Source organism: Mus musculus, chromosome 12 (assembly GCF_000001635.26).
Source record: "Mus musculus strain C57BL/6J chromosome 12, GRCm38.p6 C57BL/6J".
NCBI lineage: Eukaryota > Metazoa > Chordata > Mammalia > Rodentia > Muridae > Mus > Mus musculus.
In genome coordinates, this window is record NC_000078.6 from 24,202,193 (window position 1) to 24,221,714 (window position 19,522).

The following is a 19,522-nucleotide window of genomic DNA, read 5'->3' on the forward strand; positions in this document are numbered from 1 at the left end:
ATGCACGTTAGTGCAGGTGCCCGTGGAGGCCAGAAGAGGGCACCCGATCCCCCAGAGCTAGAGTTACCAGTGATTGTGAGCCTCTCAACATGGGAGGAAATGAACTAGAGTCTGCTCAAAGAACAGTAAGAACTCTTAAGCATGGAGCCACCCCGCCAGTCCCCATATGTATATTTTTATTAGATATTTTCATTATTTACATTTCAAATATTATCCCCTTTCTTGTTTCCCCTTTGAAAATCACCTTTCACTCCCCCCCCCCTTATGCTCCTCAACACACACATTCCCGCTTCCTGGCCCAAGCATTCCCCTATACTAGGGCATAGCACTATCACAGGACCAAGGGTCTTTCCTCCCATTGATGACTGAGTAGGCTATCCTCTGCTACATATGCAGCTGGAGCTATGGGTTTCTTTTTGGTTGGTGGTTTAGTCCCAGGGAGCTTTGAGGGTACTTTTTGGTTTATATTGTTGTTTCTCCTATGGGGCTGCAAAACCCTTTAGCTCCTTAGATCCCAAATATATTTTTAACTGACTTTATTTTAGGGCAGTTTTTGTTTCATAGAAAAATTGAGGGACAGGCATAGAGACATTCCCTGGGTCCATCAGGTCAACACCCTCCACCAGAATGGGGCATCTGTAGCATGGACAATCATTGCCCTCATTCGGTCTACAGCCTACACAGCATTCATGCTTTGAGCTGCATGTTCTGGGTTCACAGATGCATGTCTTCTACAATGTATACAGACCAGCTTCACTGACATTGGATACCCCGTGCTCCACCTTGTCCATATTTTCTCAAAGTGCTTCTGTGAGGAGACGCCCTTGCAATCCCCATTACAAGATGACGCTGATATCCGGTGTTCTAACTGGTAAAGAAGTAGTATGCACATGTGCTAGGGTATTTTTCCATTCCCTGTGCCCTGCCTGTTCCGTGGCGTCATCTGGGCTGATAGTGAGCAACCAGTCAGGGTGAAAAACGTCTTCAACCACTCTTGTGGTCTATTTAAGGACCGAGTTTCCTGTGTTCTGGGCCTCCTCCCCCAGAAGCTGATCATTTTTCTCTCAAGATGGATTAAAGCTATGCTGCAGAAGGACGTGTGTGTGTGTGTGTGTGTGTGTGTGTGTGTGTGTGTGTGTGTCCTCCCCGGCGAGACTCCTTATCACAAAGGGACATATGGTGCCGAAACCTGGGAATTCTACATCGCCAGCATTGAGGAGGCCCCCCAGAAATGGGGCGGGTTCAGAACAGCAATGGAAAAGATAAGATTCAGAGAGGTATGTCTACCTTGAGCCTGTTGTTCCCTTTGAGAGGAGGTTCAGGACAGCATGTCAGAAACCAAATGGAGTGATAGATAAGGAGCTCATAAAAAGAAAAAAAAAAAAGACATGTCTAAGGAAAAAGAACTTCCCCGGTAGTTGGAAGTGGGGAGTGAAAAAAGGGGAAGGTGAAAACGCACCCCCCTACAGGTAAACTTAGTAATATTTATCCCACCCAAGAGCTAAAAGCCCTAGAACTTGATAGCTCAGATCCTAATGATTTAGACCCTAGTAAAAAGGCAGCCTTCATAAAAGGCTTAAAGATAGCTCTCAGGGTCACTGTGCCTCTTCTCTCTTCTCTGGCAGTATTCCCAGAAGAAGGAGATAAGGAAGTAGAGTCTGAACATGAGAGAAAGAAAATAAGTTTTAAAAAAGGCAGTTATTCCCTGTTTGGGATCTTTTAGCAAAAAAGATAAAAAATGAAAATAAGCTATTTCAGAGCTCTTAGCACTGGTTAGGATATCTGTGTCCCTTTGAGACACCAAGTTCTATTCCATGTCTGTCTATTGTCTGCTTTTGGTGCACCAAAGCAAATTGTCCATGTTTCTGTCAATTCATGTATGTCTTTTGTTTCGTTTTCTGAATGATTGTTTCGTTGTCTGAATGACTGACTGTTTTTATGTTTCATGTTGAATCTGCTGGCTGTCTCAATTTACACAGCAAAAAGCGCTGTGGCTGGGAGCCAAGTACAGCCGAAAAAGCCTTGCTGAGGGCCGATTACAAACGGAGCTCGTAAAGGGGCAGGCAGCCTTTTGCTTGTAACAGAAAGTTAGCTTAAAATTGGGAACTCAAGATTAGAGTCTTTCTAAACAACATCAACAAACACAAGAAAACAGGTCTTTAAGGATACTTCAACATAGGGATAATCTTTGACCTGAGAAGACTCTGGCAGAGTGTTCAGATTGAGAAAAGATTGCATTTGGGTTAAGGCTGAGCTCGGAGGGGAGCAGCCTCAGCTCGGCTTGTGTGGCACTTCTTAGAGCCTTATTACAGACCTGGCCAGATGTTGTTCTAAATAAAATTTAAATTCAAAGTTTATAAAAGGTCAATTAGGCTGTGAAATTTATCAATACATTGCAATTTGACTTGCCTACTTTATATAAAGTTATAGTGTACAGAGTTTGCTTACATGTATAAGTGTCTGTTCCTTGTTCCAAACAGCCATTAATTTGGTTATTGCAGAATATTGATGTTTGATCTATTGCATACCATCATATGAAGTAAAATTGATCATCATTATCCTAAGATACGTTAAAATTTTATTTTCATGCATGCTCCCATATTTCCTATAAATTCATGCATGCATGCATCCCATTTACTGTGTTTAAAAAAATAGCCTTTATATGAGAGAAAAGTATATGTGAATTAAATCACATGATTATTCTTTTGAGTTTCCTCCTGTTTCACCACAGATAATTAAAGATGCTGAAGATGGTGTTTAAAAATGTTGAAAAATCAAACTTTAAGTTGTATATTAATAGTCAATATTATATCTCAGAGCTTGCAATTGCTTATGCAACTTATAAGAAAAATACTGTTCCTTTAAGAAAATTGTTTTTGGGCAGTTAAGAACTTGTCCTGGGTTGCCTGGAAATGAGCCCCAGGATTTGCTTTTGTGTTATAGAGGTTTACATAAAGCTTTAACTGATAAAGATTACAGATAGCTCCTGCAAAGATACAAACTCAGGATTCTTATATTTATTTGGGTTTTAGAAGATAGTTATTTGCAGAGACAACTTAAAGATTTTCTCTGATTTCTGATTAATAAATAAATTATACACAAGTGACTATAATGACTTTTCAAGCATTCTAGTTACAATCTCTCGTCAAGAGAAACAATTGAAAGTGTAATTAGTACCTGTTCATGTTATATTAAAACTGACTAACAGTTCAGTATCTAAAATTTTGATGAAAATACAAGATTGTATTTTGATGCGTGAGCACCCCTTTTTATATCCAACATATTAGAGCACATACATCATTACCTGGCTCCATTTCAAGGAAGAAATTCCTAAGCTGAAGTTAGCCACTGGCAAAAAAGACTAAACAGATAAGTTCTAGCAGTTTATTTTGTAAATATAAATAGTATATATGACTGGGCTGAAAAGCCACCCTAGAAACAAATGTTCTGTTCTTGTTAGTCAGAAATATCATAATCTACACCTAGCATCAAGGCAACTGACTCCCACAGGCTATGTCCTGGGGAGGACACAAAATGTATATAAAGGCCTCTAACTCAGACCAGTCATTAGGTAACTAGGAGAATTAAAACTTCTTTAAAAAAAAAAAACAAAAACAAAAGGGGGGATAGAGGCTATGATGCCAAAGATGGCTCTATCCCTTATAATATTTACTCTTACCTTTTTAAAATTGGATGATGCTGGGAGATCACCAGCTGAAAGGCACGGACTATGGCCTCAATCGCCCAAAGAAATGGTCAAATGGAAGAATGTCCTTGATAATAAATGGTATGGCCTGGATCCTATCTTAATCAGATCCCAGGGAGCTATTTGTGTTTTTTCCACAGGGTGAAGATAATCCACTTTGGGTTCCGACGCGACTGGCAAGGCCCATAAAAGAGCAAGATGAATCTCAAGATGATCCTGTTATTCTTACTCCTGATGATTGAGACAGGGATAAGTATACCTTTGTGGACCATAGTAAGATCATGGCCGGTACCTTTACTGGCACATTCCAATTCTTCTACCTTGTTTTTGTTTTTGGCAACTGAATATTTTTAAAGAAAAAGATTATCTCTAATTGGGCAGATTTCATTAGCAAAAATAAAGTGAGCTCTGGAGTGTTATTTAATGCTTTAACGCAAGTTGCTCAAGGAGCACAGTCAGGCTCAAGTGATGTTGGAAATAATGTAACTTCACCTATAAACATCACAACGATTATGATAAAGGGAAATGCAACTATTCCAAAAAGATCACGATGGCCTGTTGACAATGCTACTGCTATACGCAGCATGCCTTGGTGTCATCCAGACCTTGCATTTCCTATAGTTTTTTCACCTTGTCAATCAAAAATTTTTTCCTCGAAAAGAAATAACAAAGGGTTTTGTTTTGTCACCTCCATTGCATTTTTGCTGTAATGAATGATAAAGGAGATGCTACAGAAAAAGAAAATATTTGGCCATATTACCAATGGATTCTAAGTAATGAGACAGGTGCTAGTGCCCAGTTGAAAGGAGGGTTGATGATTTTGAATTAGTGCCTTGATCTGGTTGAGGAACATATAGGTGTCCTATACCAGTTGGCCCAGTTGGGCTGTGAAAGAAAATTGGGTGCTCTGTGCATTACCAGTGTTCAATATGAAAACTTTACTCATGCAGCTAATCTATCTAGGCAGCTTTCTTTGTATCTTGCAGGAAATTTGTCTGAAGGATTCAATGAGACCCTTGAGGCCTTGAGGGCGGCCGTTCTAAGGATCAACTCGAGGCGAGTGGACCTGTCATTGACAGAGGGCCTCTCCTCCTGGATTTCATCTGCATTTTCTTATTTTAAGGAGTGTGTGGGGGTAGGCTTGTTTGCCATGATCCTATGCGGTGGAGCGTGGCTTTTGCTCTGGATGGTCTGTAAACTTAAAGCCCAAACAAAAAGGGACAAGATGGTGATAGCCGAAGCACTTGCAGCATTAGAACACGGTGCCTCCCCTGATATATGGTTACCTATACTTAAGCAATAGGTCGCTGGCCGCTCAGCTCTTGCACCTCACGAGGCTAGTCTCATTGCACGGGATATAGTGAGTGTGCTTCAGCAGCCTGAAAGAGTTGCACGGCTAAGCACTGCAGTAGAAAGGCTCTGTGGCATAAAATGAGCCTATTCTAGGGAGACATGTCATCTTGTATGAAGGTTGAGTGTCCAAGTGTCCTTCCCCCACGAAAAAACAACACGGGAGCGGACCAAGACCCCTCCGGGTGATGAGCCTGGGAGAAGGTTTTGTGTAATGCCCCTATTTTTGCACACTGGGGATTTGACCTCTATCTCCACTCTCAGTACTGGGTGGCCTGTTGCCTTTTAAATAAAAGAAAAGGGGGAGATGTGAGGAGCCGCCCTTGCAATCACCATTACAAGATGGCGCTGATATCCGGTGTTCTAACTGGTAAACAAGTAGTCTGCACATGTGCTAGGGTATTTTTCCATTCCTTGTGCCCTGCCTGTCCCGTGGCGTCATCTGGGCTGATAGTGAGCAACCAGTCAGGGTGAAAAACGTCTCCAACCGCTCTTGTGGTCTATTTAAGGACCGAGTTTCCTGTGTTCTGGGCCTCCTCCCCCAGAAGCTGATCATTTTTCTCTTGAGATGGATTAAAGCTATGCTGCAGAAGGACCCGTGTGTGTCCTGTGTGTGTGTGTGTCCTCGTCGGCGAGACTCCTTATCACACAGGACAGCTTCAAAGCCCCCAGATTCAATAGGTTCCAGGAGTTCTCATTTAACACTCATGGGGTCAAAGTGCAGGCAGATGGTGGAGCCTGTGGAAGGTCATCAGACAAACAACCTGGTGGTTGCAGCAGAAATCACCAGGTAAGTAGGTACACAAACAATGTCAGCTACTGATTTCCTCATCCTGCCTTCCCCACAACCTTGGCCAAGAGCCATGCTCCAAGGGGCTCACTGAGGGAGAAGAGACTCTGGGACATTCCATGTCACTCTTGGCTAAGTGGAACACCCAAAATGCAAATTCCTCAGCTCAGGCCCTGCTTTATGCGTTTACCCTTGTTAACCAAATTGATTACAGAGTACACATGACATGACTTCATGCAATCAGGAAGAAAAGTGAAATCATGATACTTGTACAGAAACAGAAGGAACTAGAAATCATTGTTAAGCAAAATGAAGCAGAATCAAAAAGGGAGGTACGTGTGGTGTGTTTGTATGTATGCGGGTGAATGAATGTATATGGTATGTGTGTGCATGTGCTGTTCGGTGTATGTGTGTGAAAGTATGTGGTGTATGTGTGCATTTGTATGTGTGTGAATGTATGTATGTGACTGTGTGGGGGTATGTGTGGTGTGTGTATGTGTATTACTGTACATGGTGTGTGTGCATGTGTATGTGTGGTGTATGTGTGTGTGAATGTAAGTATGTGGTATATGTGTGTGTGTGTGTGCTTTTGTGGGGGCATGGTTATGTGTGTGTGTTTGGTGTATGTGTGGTACATGTATGTAGTATGTTTGTGGTGTGTGTGTATATGTGTTAATGTATGTATGTAGTATGTTTGTGGTGTATGTGTATATGTGTTAATGTATGTTTGTAGTATGTGTGTGTGTGTGCATGTTTGTGTGGGGGTATGTGTGTATGTATGTGTGTGACCTTATTATCAGAGACCCCAGAGGACTTTCTTCCTGTATCCCAAGAAAATAACTGTTGGCCATGTTTCTGTTTTGTCTGTTGGGTTCTGAGGTTACAAGTGTGTAAAAACACATCTTACTTTCAATTGCATTTCACTCATTGGGCACAAGCTGTTTTTACAGCCAACTTGTTGTGGTAAATATTACTTGTGGATTTCTTACCACCACATAAATTATAGAGGTATGAAATAATAATAATAATAATAATAATAATAATAATGTTAATAATAATAAGATGAAGAGAGGAGATGATAAATTAATAACAAGAAATAATATGATATAAAAAGAAATTATATGAAATAATAAAATAATATATAATTATATGAAATAATAATAAAATAAGAAATAATATTAAATGTGATATAATAATATAGTAAATGATAATGTGAAATAATATGAAATAATAAAATAATAATAATTAATAATAATAATTATAAGCATTAAAGCACCATCATGGGGCAGATACCATTCCTCTATGCTAATTTCTCTACTTCTTTACTAAGAACCGTGAGATATCACTTGCCATGTTCTTTTTTTTTTTTTTTTTTTCGAGACAGGGTTTCTCTGTATAGCCCTGGCTGTCCTGGAACTCACTTTGTAGACTAGGCTGACCTCGAACTCAGAAATCCGCCTGCCTCTGCCTCCCAAGTGCTAGAATTAAAGGCGAGTGCCACCATGCCCGGCTCACTTGCCATATTCTGCCTAGGCTGTTCATATTCTCACGCTCGCCCTCCTGGCCATGCTCTCCCAATCCATCCACCCATGGGACCTTTTTCCTGCTTCTTCTTCCCTCTCCTTCATGGTCTCTTCCAAAGACACCAAGGCTGGGAACTGAAGTGCCATCAACCTTTCTTCTTGCCAGCTGCAGGCATTAGATGTGTTTACTGATTGATCACAGGAGGTAGGACTGATGTAATCACAATCCCAAAATTATCTAAAATATGGGTCCAGAGTCGAGGATCTGGTATTAGACAAATAATACTCATACTGTTTCCTCTCAGGCTGAACATCTGAAACCTAGAAAATAACGGACCTTTTAGACAAGGCTTCATCAAGCTAAACATATGGACAGACTTATAGATAGATGGATGGATAGACAGATAGATAGATAGATAGATAGATAGATAGATAGATAGATAGATAGATAGATAGATAGATAGATTTATATATAGAGATTTTATATATAGATTTATAGATATATAGATTTATAGATAATAGATATGTAGATGATATATATTTATTAATAGCTATATAGATGTATAGGTGTATAGATATATACATATAGATATATAGATATGTAGGATATATAGATTAATAGGTGATATATAGATGTAAGGATGTATAGATTGAAGATATATAGATGAATAGATAGATATAGAAACATGTAGATCGATATACCGATACATTGTTGTAGGTTGAAATATTACATAAAGGCAGGTCACTTAAGGGGGTGAAGAAGATGGCAACCCGATAAGAAGAACAAAAGTGTGAGCTAACCTGGACACTTCAGACCTCCCAGCCAAAAACCAAGGAGCATCCAGGGACTGGCTCATTGCCCCAGGCACATATGTAGCAGAGGACTGCCTTGTCTCTCTGTCCACAATGGGACACAAACAGGATGTACATAAATAAATGAAAAAAATAATTAAAAAAGGAAAAATGAAATATAGTTGAATATATATATACATATATATATATATATGGAGAGAGAGAGAGAGAGAGAGAGAGAAGTTATCTGGCAGAAAAAAAAATGGCATTAATACATTACTCTTTGACCTGGCTCCTGTGTGCAATATCAGTTGCTGTGATCTGTAACATGACACACAACTACAGCCAATGGCTTGTGTCACAATCATCTGAGCTGACCAAACCCTGAAAGTGCATGGGACATATCTCCAAAGTAAGAAATTCAATATTGCTTGGACCAAGCTAAAGTCCCCAATTTACATATCTATCAATCTGGTCTGTCTTCATTCACAAGACATGAATAAATACATGCTGGAAAATTACAAAGTCAGTCACCCTGTCACCATCAGGTCTTTTTTTTTTTTTTTTAATGGTGACTCCAAGGTTAGTGATAAAAACAGGTGTCTCACAAAAAGTAACTCTATCAAAATGTGCCTACTTGGCTACCTGTCCAGTGAAAGGAGGAAGAACAACCTTGGGATATTTCACACATCGGGTTAAATCTAAGCTGAATACTTAGCTTAGATAGCGCCATTCCATTCCATGATGTTGGTACTTGATAATGTAATAAGGACCAGCATTTATCACTCTCTGGCTAATGACTCTGAGCTCATTTATATTGTCAAAGAAGGTCTTAAATAATCCAACAAATGTATGGAGATGACGGAGTTCCTTAAAGAGGAAATGACCAAATCACTTAGAGAAATCCAGGAAAACAGAAAAAAATTAGAGGAAATCAATAAATTCCACAAAGAAGACCAGGAAAACACAAACCGAAAATAGAGGAAGCCAAAATTCCTAAAAATAATGCCAAGAAACAACAAACCAACGGGTGAAGTAAACAAAACTATTCAATACATAAAAGTGGAAATAGAAGCAAAAAAGAAAACTAAAACTTAGGAAATAGTGGAAATAAAAATTTAGGACTGCAAAAAGGAAATACAGAGGCAAGGTTCACCCACACAACACAGACATGGAAGAAAAATCTCAATCATTGAATAAGCAATAGGAGGAATGGGTAAACCAGACAATGAAAATGTTAAGTCTAAATCTTCCTGATATAATATATCATGGAAATCCAGGACATTGTAAAAGGACTAAACATAAGAATACTTAGGAAGAGAGGAAGGAGAATCCTCGCTCAAAGTCTCAGAAAGTATTGACAACCAAATTCTAGAAGAAAAACTTCCTAACATAAAGAAAACACAAGAATCATCAAAACACCAAACGGAAGGGACCAAAAAATAAAGTCTCTTCCTTGTGTAATAATCAAAACACATAGTTCAAGCAAAGAATACTAAAAGCTGCAAAGGTAAAAAGCCAGGAAAAACATAAAGGAAGATCTATTAAGATCACAGATGTCTTCTTGGAGTCTGTAGACGCCAGAAGGGTTTGCACATATGTGCCGCAGAAACAACAGATGCCTGGATTTTAATATGTAAAAAAATGACTACACCGTTAATGGAAAAATTTAAGATAGTCCATGATAAACTCAAATTTAAACAACCTCTCTCTAAACATACTGACCAACACAAAGAGATAGAGGTAGAATCTAACCGGAGGAAGTTAAGGATATACATGAAAACACAGGTAGTAAATAATCTCTTACTGTCTACAAAAGAAGGGAAAGCACACACACAGCGCAACACCAACACCACCCGCAGCTGCAACAACAACAACCAAATACAAGGAGTTAGCAATCACCATTTATTGACTCATTCAATAAAAACAAGTTTTGATTTGGGAGAAAACGTAGCTGTAAATTGGCCTAGGACTTTGAGGCTTTTGTGTCTGAAAGCTATATAACTTTCTGTCTCAGGTTGGGTATGAGCGGTGGGGTTTTGAAGACAAACTTCTGAGTATGTTTCCAAGACAGCCCTGGCTCTCCTGGAACGCACTCTATACTAGTTGGGACTTGAACTCAGATATCTGCCTGCATCTACCTCCAGAGTGCTAGGATTAAAGGAGTGCGCCACCACCACCCAGCCCAATAAATTCTTATCCTTTGCATTGTCCTGGAGTGTGAGTTGTGTTGAACCTCAGTAGACCCAACAACTTAAAAGCTTTACCACACTGCTGATATTCATAGCATCTGTCTCCAGCATGAATATTCTCATAAAAAGAAAAATATACGAAAAAAGAAGTTCAATGAAAAAGTTTTCACCATACTAAATAGATTCACAATGTTTCTACCCAGTTCAAAATCTTCCATGATGAAAATGACTACAAAATTGTGCAAAGGCTTTACCATATTAAATATACTCAGAGGGTTTCTTCCTCAGCTTTTCAATGGCTAGGAACAGATCTCATGACCAAACCAACTCTCAGAAAAGCAAACATTTAAATTGGGGTTTCTCTGCAGTGTGGTTTGTCTTGTGTGTGCCTAAAGAACTATGACATACAAAGGCTTTACTACGTTCATAACATTCACATGGGTTCTCACTTGTACGTGATCTTTAAGTCATCATAGATGACCGTGACATCAAATGCTTTACAACACCGATTACCTTCCAAAGGTTTCTGTCTTTTATGTGTTCTTTGAAAATAATGGAGACTATAGAGTTTTAAAAAGTCTTTACCACATTGATTGCATTCATGAGGTTTCTTTCCAGTGTGGAATCTTTTATGTTTTGAAGACGAGTGGGATATACAAAGGCTTTAGCACACTGACGACATTCATAAGGTTTCTATCGAATATGGATTCTTTTATGATTATAGAGACAATAACTGTGAAAAGGCTTTTATAACATTGATTACATTTCTAAGGATTCTCTCCATTATGGATTCTTTTATGATATTGGAGATGACTGTGACCTGCAAAAGCTTTACCACATTGATTACATTCATAGGGTTTCCCTCCAGTATATGTACTTTTATAACATTGGAGACTACTGAATTGTGAAAAGGCTTTACCACATTGATTACATTCATAGATTTCTCTCCAGTATGTTTTTTTATATTTCAATTTTTATTAGATATTTTCTTCATTTACATTTAAAAAGCTATCCCGACAGTTCCCCTATACACTCCCCCCACACTGCTCCCCTACCTACCCACTCCCACTTCTGGGCCTTGGAGTTCCCCTGTACTGGGGCTTAGAAAGTTTGCGAGGCCAAGGGATTCTCTGCCCAATGATGGCAGACTAGGCCATTTTCTGCTAGATATGCAGCTAGAGACATGAGCTCTGGGGGTTACTGGTTAGTTTATATTGTTGTTCCACCTATAGGGTTGCAGACCCCTTCAGCTCCTTGGGTACTTTCTCAGGCTCCTCCATTGAGAGCCCTGTGTTCCATTCAATAGATGACTCTGAGCATCCACTTATGTATTTGCTCAGCACTGGAATAGCCTCACAGGAGACAGCTATATCGAAAAAGTATGTGTTCTTTTATGACATTGGAGATGACTGTGTTGTGAAAAGACTTCAGCACATTGATTACATTCATAGGGTTTCTCTCCAGTATGTGTTCTTTTATGACATTGGAGATAACTGTGACATGTAAAGGCTTTACAACACTGATTACATTCATAGGGTTTCTCTCCAGTATGTATTCTTTTATGACGTTGGAAACTTCTGAGTTGTGCAAAGGCTTTACCGCATTGATTACATTCATAGGGTTTCTCTCCCGTATGTGTTCTTTTATGATGTTGGAGATGACTGTGTTGTGAAAAGACTTTACCACATTGATTACATTCATAGGGTTTCTCTCCAGTATGTGTTCTTTTATGACGTTGGAGATTACTGTGACCTGCAAAGGCTTTACCACATTGATTACATTCATAGGGTTTCTCTCCAGTATGTGTTCTTTTATGATGTTGGAGATGACTGGGTCTTGCAAAGGCTTTACCACATTGATTACATTCATAGGGTTTCTCTCCAGTATGTGTTCTTTTATGAAATTGGAGATAACTGTGACGTGCAAAGGCTTTACCACACTGATTACATTCATACGGTTTCTCTCCAGTATGTGTTCTTTTATGAAATTGGAGAAGACTGGGTCTTGCAAAGGCTTTACCACACTGAATACATTCATAGGGTTTCTCTCCAGTATGTGTTCTTTTATGAAATTGGAGAAGACTGAGTCTTGCAAAGGCTTTACCACACTGAATACATTCATAGGGTTTCTCTCCAGTATGTGTTCCTTTATGACATTGGAAAGTAGAGAGTAGTGCAAAGGCTTTACCACATTGATTACATTCATAGAGTTTCTCTCCAGTATGTGTTCTTTTATGACATTGGAGATGACTGTGTTGTGAAAAGACTTTACCACATTGATTACATTCATAGGGTTTCTCTCCAGTATGTGTTCTTTTATGACATTGGAGATAACTGTGACGTGCAAAGGCTTTACCACAATGATTACATTCATAGGGTTTCTCTCCAGTATGTGTTCTTTTATGACATTGGAAACTACTGAGTTGTGCAAAGGCTTTACCGCATTGATTACATCCATAGGGTTTCTCTCCCGTATGTGTTCTTTTATGATGTTGGAGATTACTGTGATGTGAAAAGACTTTACCACATTGATTACATTCATAGGGTTTCTCTCCAGTATGTGTTCTTTTATGACATTGGAGATAACTGTGACATGCAAAGGCTTTACCACACTGATTACATTCATAGGATTTCTCTCCAGTATGTGTTCTTTTATGACATTGGAGATGACCGTGTTGTGAAAAGACTTTACCACATTGATTACATTCATAGGGTTTCTCTCCAGTATGTGTTCTTTTATGACATTGGAGATTACTGTGACCTGCAAAGGCTTTACCACATTGATTACATTCATAGGGTTTCTCTCCAGTATGTGTTCTTTTATGATGTTGGAGATGACTGGGTCTTGCAAAGGCTTTACCACACTGATTACATTCATAGGGTTTCTCTCCCGTATGTGTTCTTTTATGATATTGGAGACCACTGTGACTTGCAAAAGCTTTACCACATTGATTACATTCATAGGGTTTTACTCCAGTATGTGTTCTCTTATGACATTGGAGATGACTGGGTCTTGCAAAGGCTTTACCACACTGATTACATTCATAGGGTTTCTCTCCAGTATGTGTTCTTTTATGATATTGAAGATGACTGGGTGTTGGAAAGGCTTTACCACACTGATTACATTCATAGGGTTTCTCTCCAGTATGTGTTCTTTTATGACGTTGGAGATGATTGCATTTTTTAAAGCCTTGACCACATTGATGACATTCATAAGGTTTCTCTCCAGTATGGGTTCTTTCATGATATTGAAGATGACTGGGTGTTGGAAAGGCTTTACCACATTCGTTATGTTCATGTGTCTTCTCTCCAATTTGTCTTCTTTTATGACATTGGAGATGACTGGGACATGAAAAGGCTTTAGAATGTTCATTACATTCATAGAGTTTCTGGCCACTATGATTACTTACATACCTGCAATGAAAATTGGCACATGTGTTATGTTTACTACATTAATTTCCCTGTTCAGTCATTTCATCAAGATGAATAAAGTTTACATATTAGTCTACTGATAAAGGTGGACCAGATCATCTGGTTTTATCACTTCATATGTTCATGGGGTTCTCCCTCATTATGGGTTGTTTTGCATCTTTCGAGATATCTGTGATGGTTATTACATGGCTGACATTTATAACATCCTTTTTATATGGGATTTTTATATGATGTATTTCATCTATATGAGGAAAATAGAACAACTCATAGCTTTATAACAGTAATTGGTTTCGTAATTTTTCCTGTAGCGTGAATTGTACCACATTTGACTGCGAACCAGGACAAACAAAAGAATTTCCAAATTCCTAGTACCCATAAAGATTTTCTACAGTATGAGCTTAGGGAAGTTCCCAGTAAAATTAGAAAACCAATTGATTGCAAACTTTTATCATATTCAGAATGTCTACCAAAGATAGAATCTGACAATTTTCTCCAGTTCTGGGATAGAATGCGGTACTTTGCTTCTTTCAATATCCCTATGCTCACATGGCTTTTATCCATTGTGACACATGATATATATATTAAAAGAAGAATAACAGATGAAAGGTTTCCACATTGCATTCACACTGTTTGACTTTTTGTTCCTCATAGACCTGTAATATATGAATTAAGGTTTCGCCTATGACAACAATCTTGACTCTCATAAACTGTACCCTAAACAAATGATCAATTTCACTATAAGAATATGAGTATCACCAACTTTCCCATGGATTATTTGCTTATTAGAAGGTTTTGGATATATATTTATCACTATTCGATGTGCAATATCTAAGTCTTGTAAGTCTATACACATTGTCAGATCAGTATAGCTCTAATAGAGCTACAAATTGAATAAAGGTATCTCTTAAGGCAATGTTTCCTCATCTTTTTTTAAAAAAGAGGAATGCTTTGATAGGTAAATCAGATAACTACATCGAGGCAGTATATCTTTTTAAGAATAGTATTATTAGGGCTGGCGAGATGGCTCAGTGTTTAAGAGCACAGACTGCTCTTCCGAAGGTCCTGAGTTCAAATCCCAGCAACCACATGGTGGCTCACATTCATCCATAACGAAATCTGATGCCCTCTTCTGGAGTATCTGAGGACAGCTACAGTATATTTACATATAATAAATAAATAAATCTTAAAAAAAATATTGTAATTATAGTTACACTTCAAGTATTGACATTTTACACTCCTGCTTTTCTTTAGAGCTTCCATATCATAGTAAATTTTCCTTAGAGGCATAATCGCATCAGCTTGCACATGAAAATTACCTTTCATTTCTTCTTGAACTTTGACAATGTCTTTCAATATGATGGTTTTCCCAAGTGTAGCCTAAAAGACAGTACGAGAAAAATGAATGATCCAGTATTGGAAATAGGCAAAATTCAAGGTACTGTGAATTTTCACATCACTGGACACTATTTATTCAGCTCAGTCTTCCTTGTTCTCAGTTGTAATAACAGAGCACCATCACTAAACAAGAGACATGTTTTCCTACTATTTTGAAAAGCAAAGAAAATTTACAGTCATACCTATAACAGTGAGGTTCCAGTAGGTCTCCAGCATCACATCTCTGTAGAGACTCTTCTGGGAAGGATCCAGCAAATTCCACTCTTCCCCAGTGAAGTTCACATGCACATCATCATAAGTTACTGCATCCTAAAATATCCCATACATGTGTACATCACAAAACATGGTACTGTCATCACTGTAAAGTAAACGTATGCTTCCTTCACCATATATTCATGCAATTCTGGTGCTTCCTCCACTGATTTCCTGACACAGAAGTTATAATCTAAGTACCATAACATTTTAAAGGAAATTGAGTTGAAGGTTCACCTGTGTTGCTTATGAACATTTTAAATAAATAGGGTAAAGTCTTTTGAGAGGAATTCCAATTGAGAGGGAGATGTAGGGTGAAACAGATCAACAGTACTGAGCACATATCCCATAATTTGTAAGAAGAATCACTAACGAGAAAAATCATGGACAAGCAGGGTGTATTTGTTCATGTCTTTAATCCCAGAGTCAAGGGCAGGTATACATCATTGACCTGGATCTTAGTCTGTTCTATGTAACACATTCCAGGACAGCAAAGGTTACATATTAAGATCCTTACTCCACTGCAAAAATCAACCAGGGAGACAAAAATGATAGAAAGAACTCAGTTGTTTACTACAGTTCCTACAAAGAAGTATACATTCCCTGCACTTCTGTACTCATCTAGCAGAAACAGGAAGTGTACCGCTTTAAACTGCAACATTAGTAAAACTTTACTGGCAATCAAGGCACATTTAATGGACCAATGGACAGATGAAAATATTAGTAATATAAGTGTTGAACATAAACAGCAACATAAGGCAGGAGAGAATGATAAATCAGCCATGGAAAGCTCTTGCTGGTCTTCCAGATAACAGTGGTCAATACTAGCATTCACGTGACCCATGGCTTTATGAACAGGAGTTCTGAGTCCACCTTCCAACAACACTAACGATGAGGCACACATGATATTCATATTCACGCATACAAGCAAAACACCCCTATTTATTTAAAAATTTCAAAACAAACACAAGAGTTTGGGGAAATATCAGTACCCAGAATCCAATGACTCTGAAGCCTCAGGCAGTATTGATGTCATGAGCATATGCCATCCTAAAAAACAGACTACAACCTATGTGCCCACGGGGTACACAGGGGGCCCCAACCCCACTCAAAAAAGAAACATAGGAGATTGGGAGGAGGGAATCTGTGAGGGCAGGGACCTAGAGTAGGGACAGTGATCAGGGTGATAATGAATATCTAAATTATAGGATAAACAAAAAAAAAAAAGGAAAGAAAGAAAAAGGAAATTTTTGAGTGTATATACACTTTCATCTTAACCAAGATGAATCTAGAAAGGCTCCTGCACTGTTCAAATGTCTAAAGTCTCTGCTGACACTCAAGACAATATCTTGACAGCCACATCAGAAAGCAAAGATGCAAAATCAAACAGCAAGTTATGTCATTCCAACATAAACTGGCACTGAATACCCCTTCCCATTCCAATCAATAGGAATGTGCACACAGGGAGAGAAGATTGGACAAAGGCAAGAAAAACAGCAGGGCAAACACCAAATCCTATAGCTTTGTCTCAAACACATTGGACTTCAATTGCTTAAGGCATAGATGGTGCTCTTCCTGTAACTTCTCATACATCTCTCAGTTTGGGTACTTCATCTCCCTGTAAGCATCTCTCCATGGCAGATTTCTCAATGCGTTAGTTTTCTCCACAACCTGTGGACACAAAATGCAACTCAAGCATCAACCTCACAACTTAAATGCAAGGAACTCTCACAGAGTCTTCCCTGGGATCCTGACTCTGTCAAAAGATGGCTGGAGTGGTGCTAAACTGAAACCATAGAGAAAGAATATATGACTATGCTATTTTCATCTTTCAGTTTATAGAAGCAGCATGATATGGATGATCCTGTGAAGTTTGGCTTCTAAATTAATGGACCCTGCCTCGCTTGGACCAATTTGCAGCAGGTTTTGTTTAAGGTTCCATTCTGGGATGAGGAAACACGTTGAATACTCCTTCCATTAATTTAAAACATAGCAAGCAGGAGGAAGTACTACACTCAGGGTACCTTCATAGGTATATACCCACAAGGGCATTTGCTCCACTAAGTTCATAGCCACTTTATTTATAAAAGTTAGAAACAGGAAAGAATGCAGATGTTCCTCAACTGAAATGTGGACACAAAAACCATGTTTCATTTACAAAATGGAGTGCTACTCAGGTATGAAAAACAAGGACATCATGAATTTTGCAGAGAAATGGGTACAATTAGAAACTAATAACTGGAATGAGGAAACTCAGGCCCAAAAGGACATGCATGTATGTACTCACTTACAAGTGAATAATAACCATAAGTACGGGATATCCACAGTTCATTTCATAGCCCGAAAGACACTAAACAAGACAAGGCACAAATGATCATGGTTGAATCTCACTCAGAACGGGTATGAAAGAGACAGAAGAGGCAGATGGAAGGGAGAAACTGGATGGGACAGCAGTTAAGAAAGAAGAAGGGGAGTTTTAGGAATAGGTAAGAGACAAGAGAAGGCCTGAGAGCCAGGAAAATGAAATGAAATCAGAAGATGCTGGGAGGGAGCGGGGTTAGTGTGGGGACATCTATAGAATGTGCCTGAGACTATGAATGGGAGGGCACAAATGCAGCTAGGGAAGTGATCTTAGCTGAGATAGATAGCATGGAGTTATGGACCATGAAGAGGTGACATCTTGCAGTCAGGCAGAACCACCAGTGAAGTGTTCAGTACACCAAAAAAACCAAAAACCTTTTCTCCCAAAATTTGTTCTGTCTGCAAGTAAGGCAGCCACAAAGTTGAAACAGAGACTGAGGGAATGGCCAAACTATACCCTGCCCAACTGATAACCCATCCCATGGGCAAGCACCAAGGCAGGCATTACTGAGGATAATTTGTTATACTTGCAGATAATAGCTTAGCATCATTGTCCTTTGAGAATCTCCATCCAGCATCTGACTGAAACATGCAGAGACCCACAGCCTATATTGGACAGGGCTCAGGGAGTATTTTAAAAGAGTTGGGGAAAGAATTGACGGCCTCTGAAGGAATAGGAAGTCTATGAGAAGACCCTCAGAGTCAACTAACCCAGAACCTAGGAGACTCTCAGAGATAGAGCCACCAACCAAAGAGCACAGACAGGCTGGGATGGAGGCCCCCACCATATATGTAGTGGATATGCTGCTCAGTCTTCATGGGGTCCCCAACATCCAGAGCGGGGCATGTCCCTTAAGCTGTTCCTGTCTGTGCAAACTGTTTCCCTAACTGGGCTGCCTTGTCTGACATCAGTTGGAAAGGATGTGTCTAACCCTGCAGAGACTTGACATGCCATAGTTGGGAGATACTCAATTGGTTCCCACCCTCCCTGGGGAAATAAAAGCGAGTCAGTGATGAGGGACTATGGAAGGTGGAATGGGATGGGTGTAACAATTAGAATGTAAATTGAATAAAGAAATAAGGGAAGTCAGGTCGTGGTGGAGCACGACTTTAATCCAAGCACTCAGGAGGCAGAGCCAGGGGGATTTCTGAGTTCGAGGACAGCCTGATCTACAAAGTAAGTTCCTGGACAGCCAGGGAGACACAGAGAAACTCTGTCTCAGAGGTGAAAAAAAAAAAAAGAAATAGGAAGATTGAACAAATACTTCTCAATCGCGTAAAAATATACAAATCAGGCAATATATTTTTGTTTGTTTGTTTGTTTGACCTACTCAATATCTCAGGGCATGAGCCAAGTACAAAAGTTTTCTGGTTTTTTTTTTTTTTTTTTTTGGCCAAAATATCACAGAAACGACCTCTTCCTAAAGTTTTTCAGTCTCTTTTCCACTGAAATAGTATGACCTCAACTTCGTGTGGCTGCATTACTGTCAACACTCCAATCTTCCAGACCCTATGGGAAGAACCGATGAAGCTCCATGTACAGCTTTCTACGATTTTGCCATCTCAATTTCTGATATTTTCCATATTCCTTAAAAAGAGACCAGAGATTCTGTCCAGCAGCAAAATCAGCTTTTGAAACAATTGCTGTTGTTGATGTTGTTGCTGTTGTTGTTGTTATTGTTGTTGTTCTACCTTGCAACTCTGCTGCTGTGATGATTTCCTCTGAGCAG

At 39.1% G+C, this 19,522-nt stretch overlaps 1 protein-coding gene across 1 annotated transcript in view; it reads right to left on the minus strand.

Annotated features, from left to right (window-relative positions):
- Positions 1–11,308: 11,308 nt before the first annotated feature.
- Gm21297 (predicted gene, 21297) overlaps positions 11,309–19,522 on the minus strand; it is a 38,938-nt gene continuing 30,724 nt past the window's right edge. The window contains exons 2-4 of the mRNA NM_001384261.1: positions 15,362–15,488; positions 15,101–15,161; positions 11,309–13,766 (exon numbers count right to left, since the gene is read on the minus strand). Coding sequence (NP_001371190.1) covers positions 11,720–13,766; positions 15,101–15,161; positions 15,362–15,488 — 2,235 coding nt within the window. The 3' untranslated portion in view covers positions 11,309–11,719. The remainder of the gene's footprint in view (positions 13,767–15,100; positions 15,162–15,361; positions 15,489–19,522) is intronic.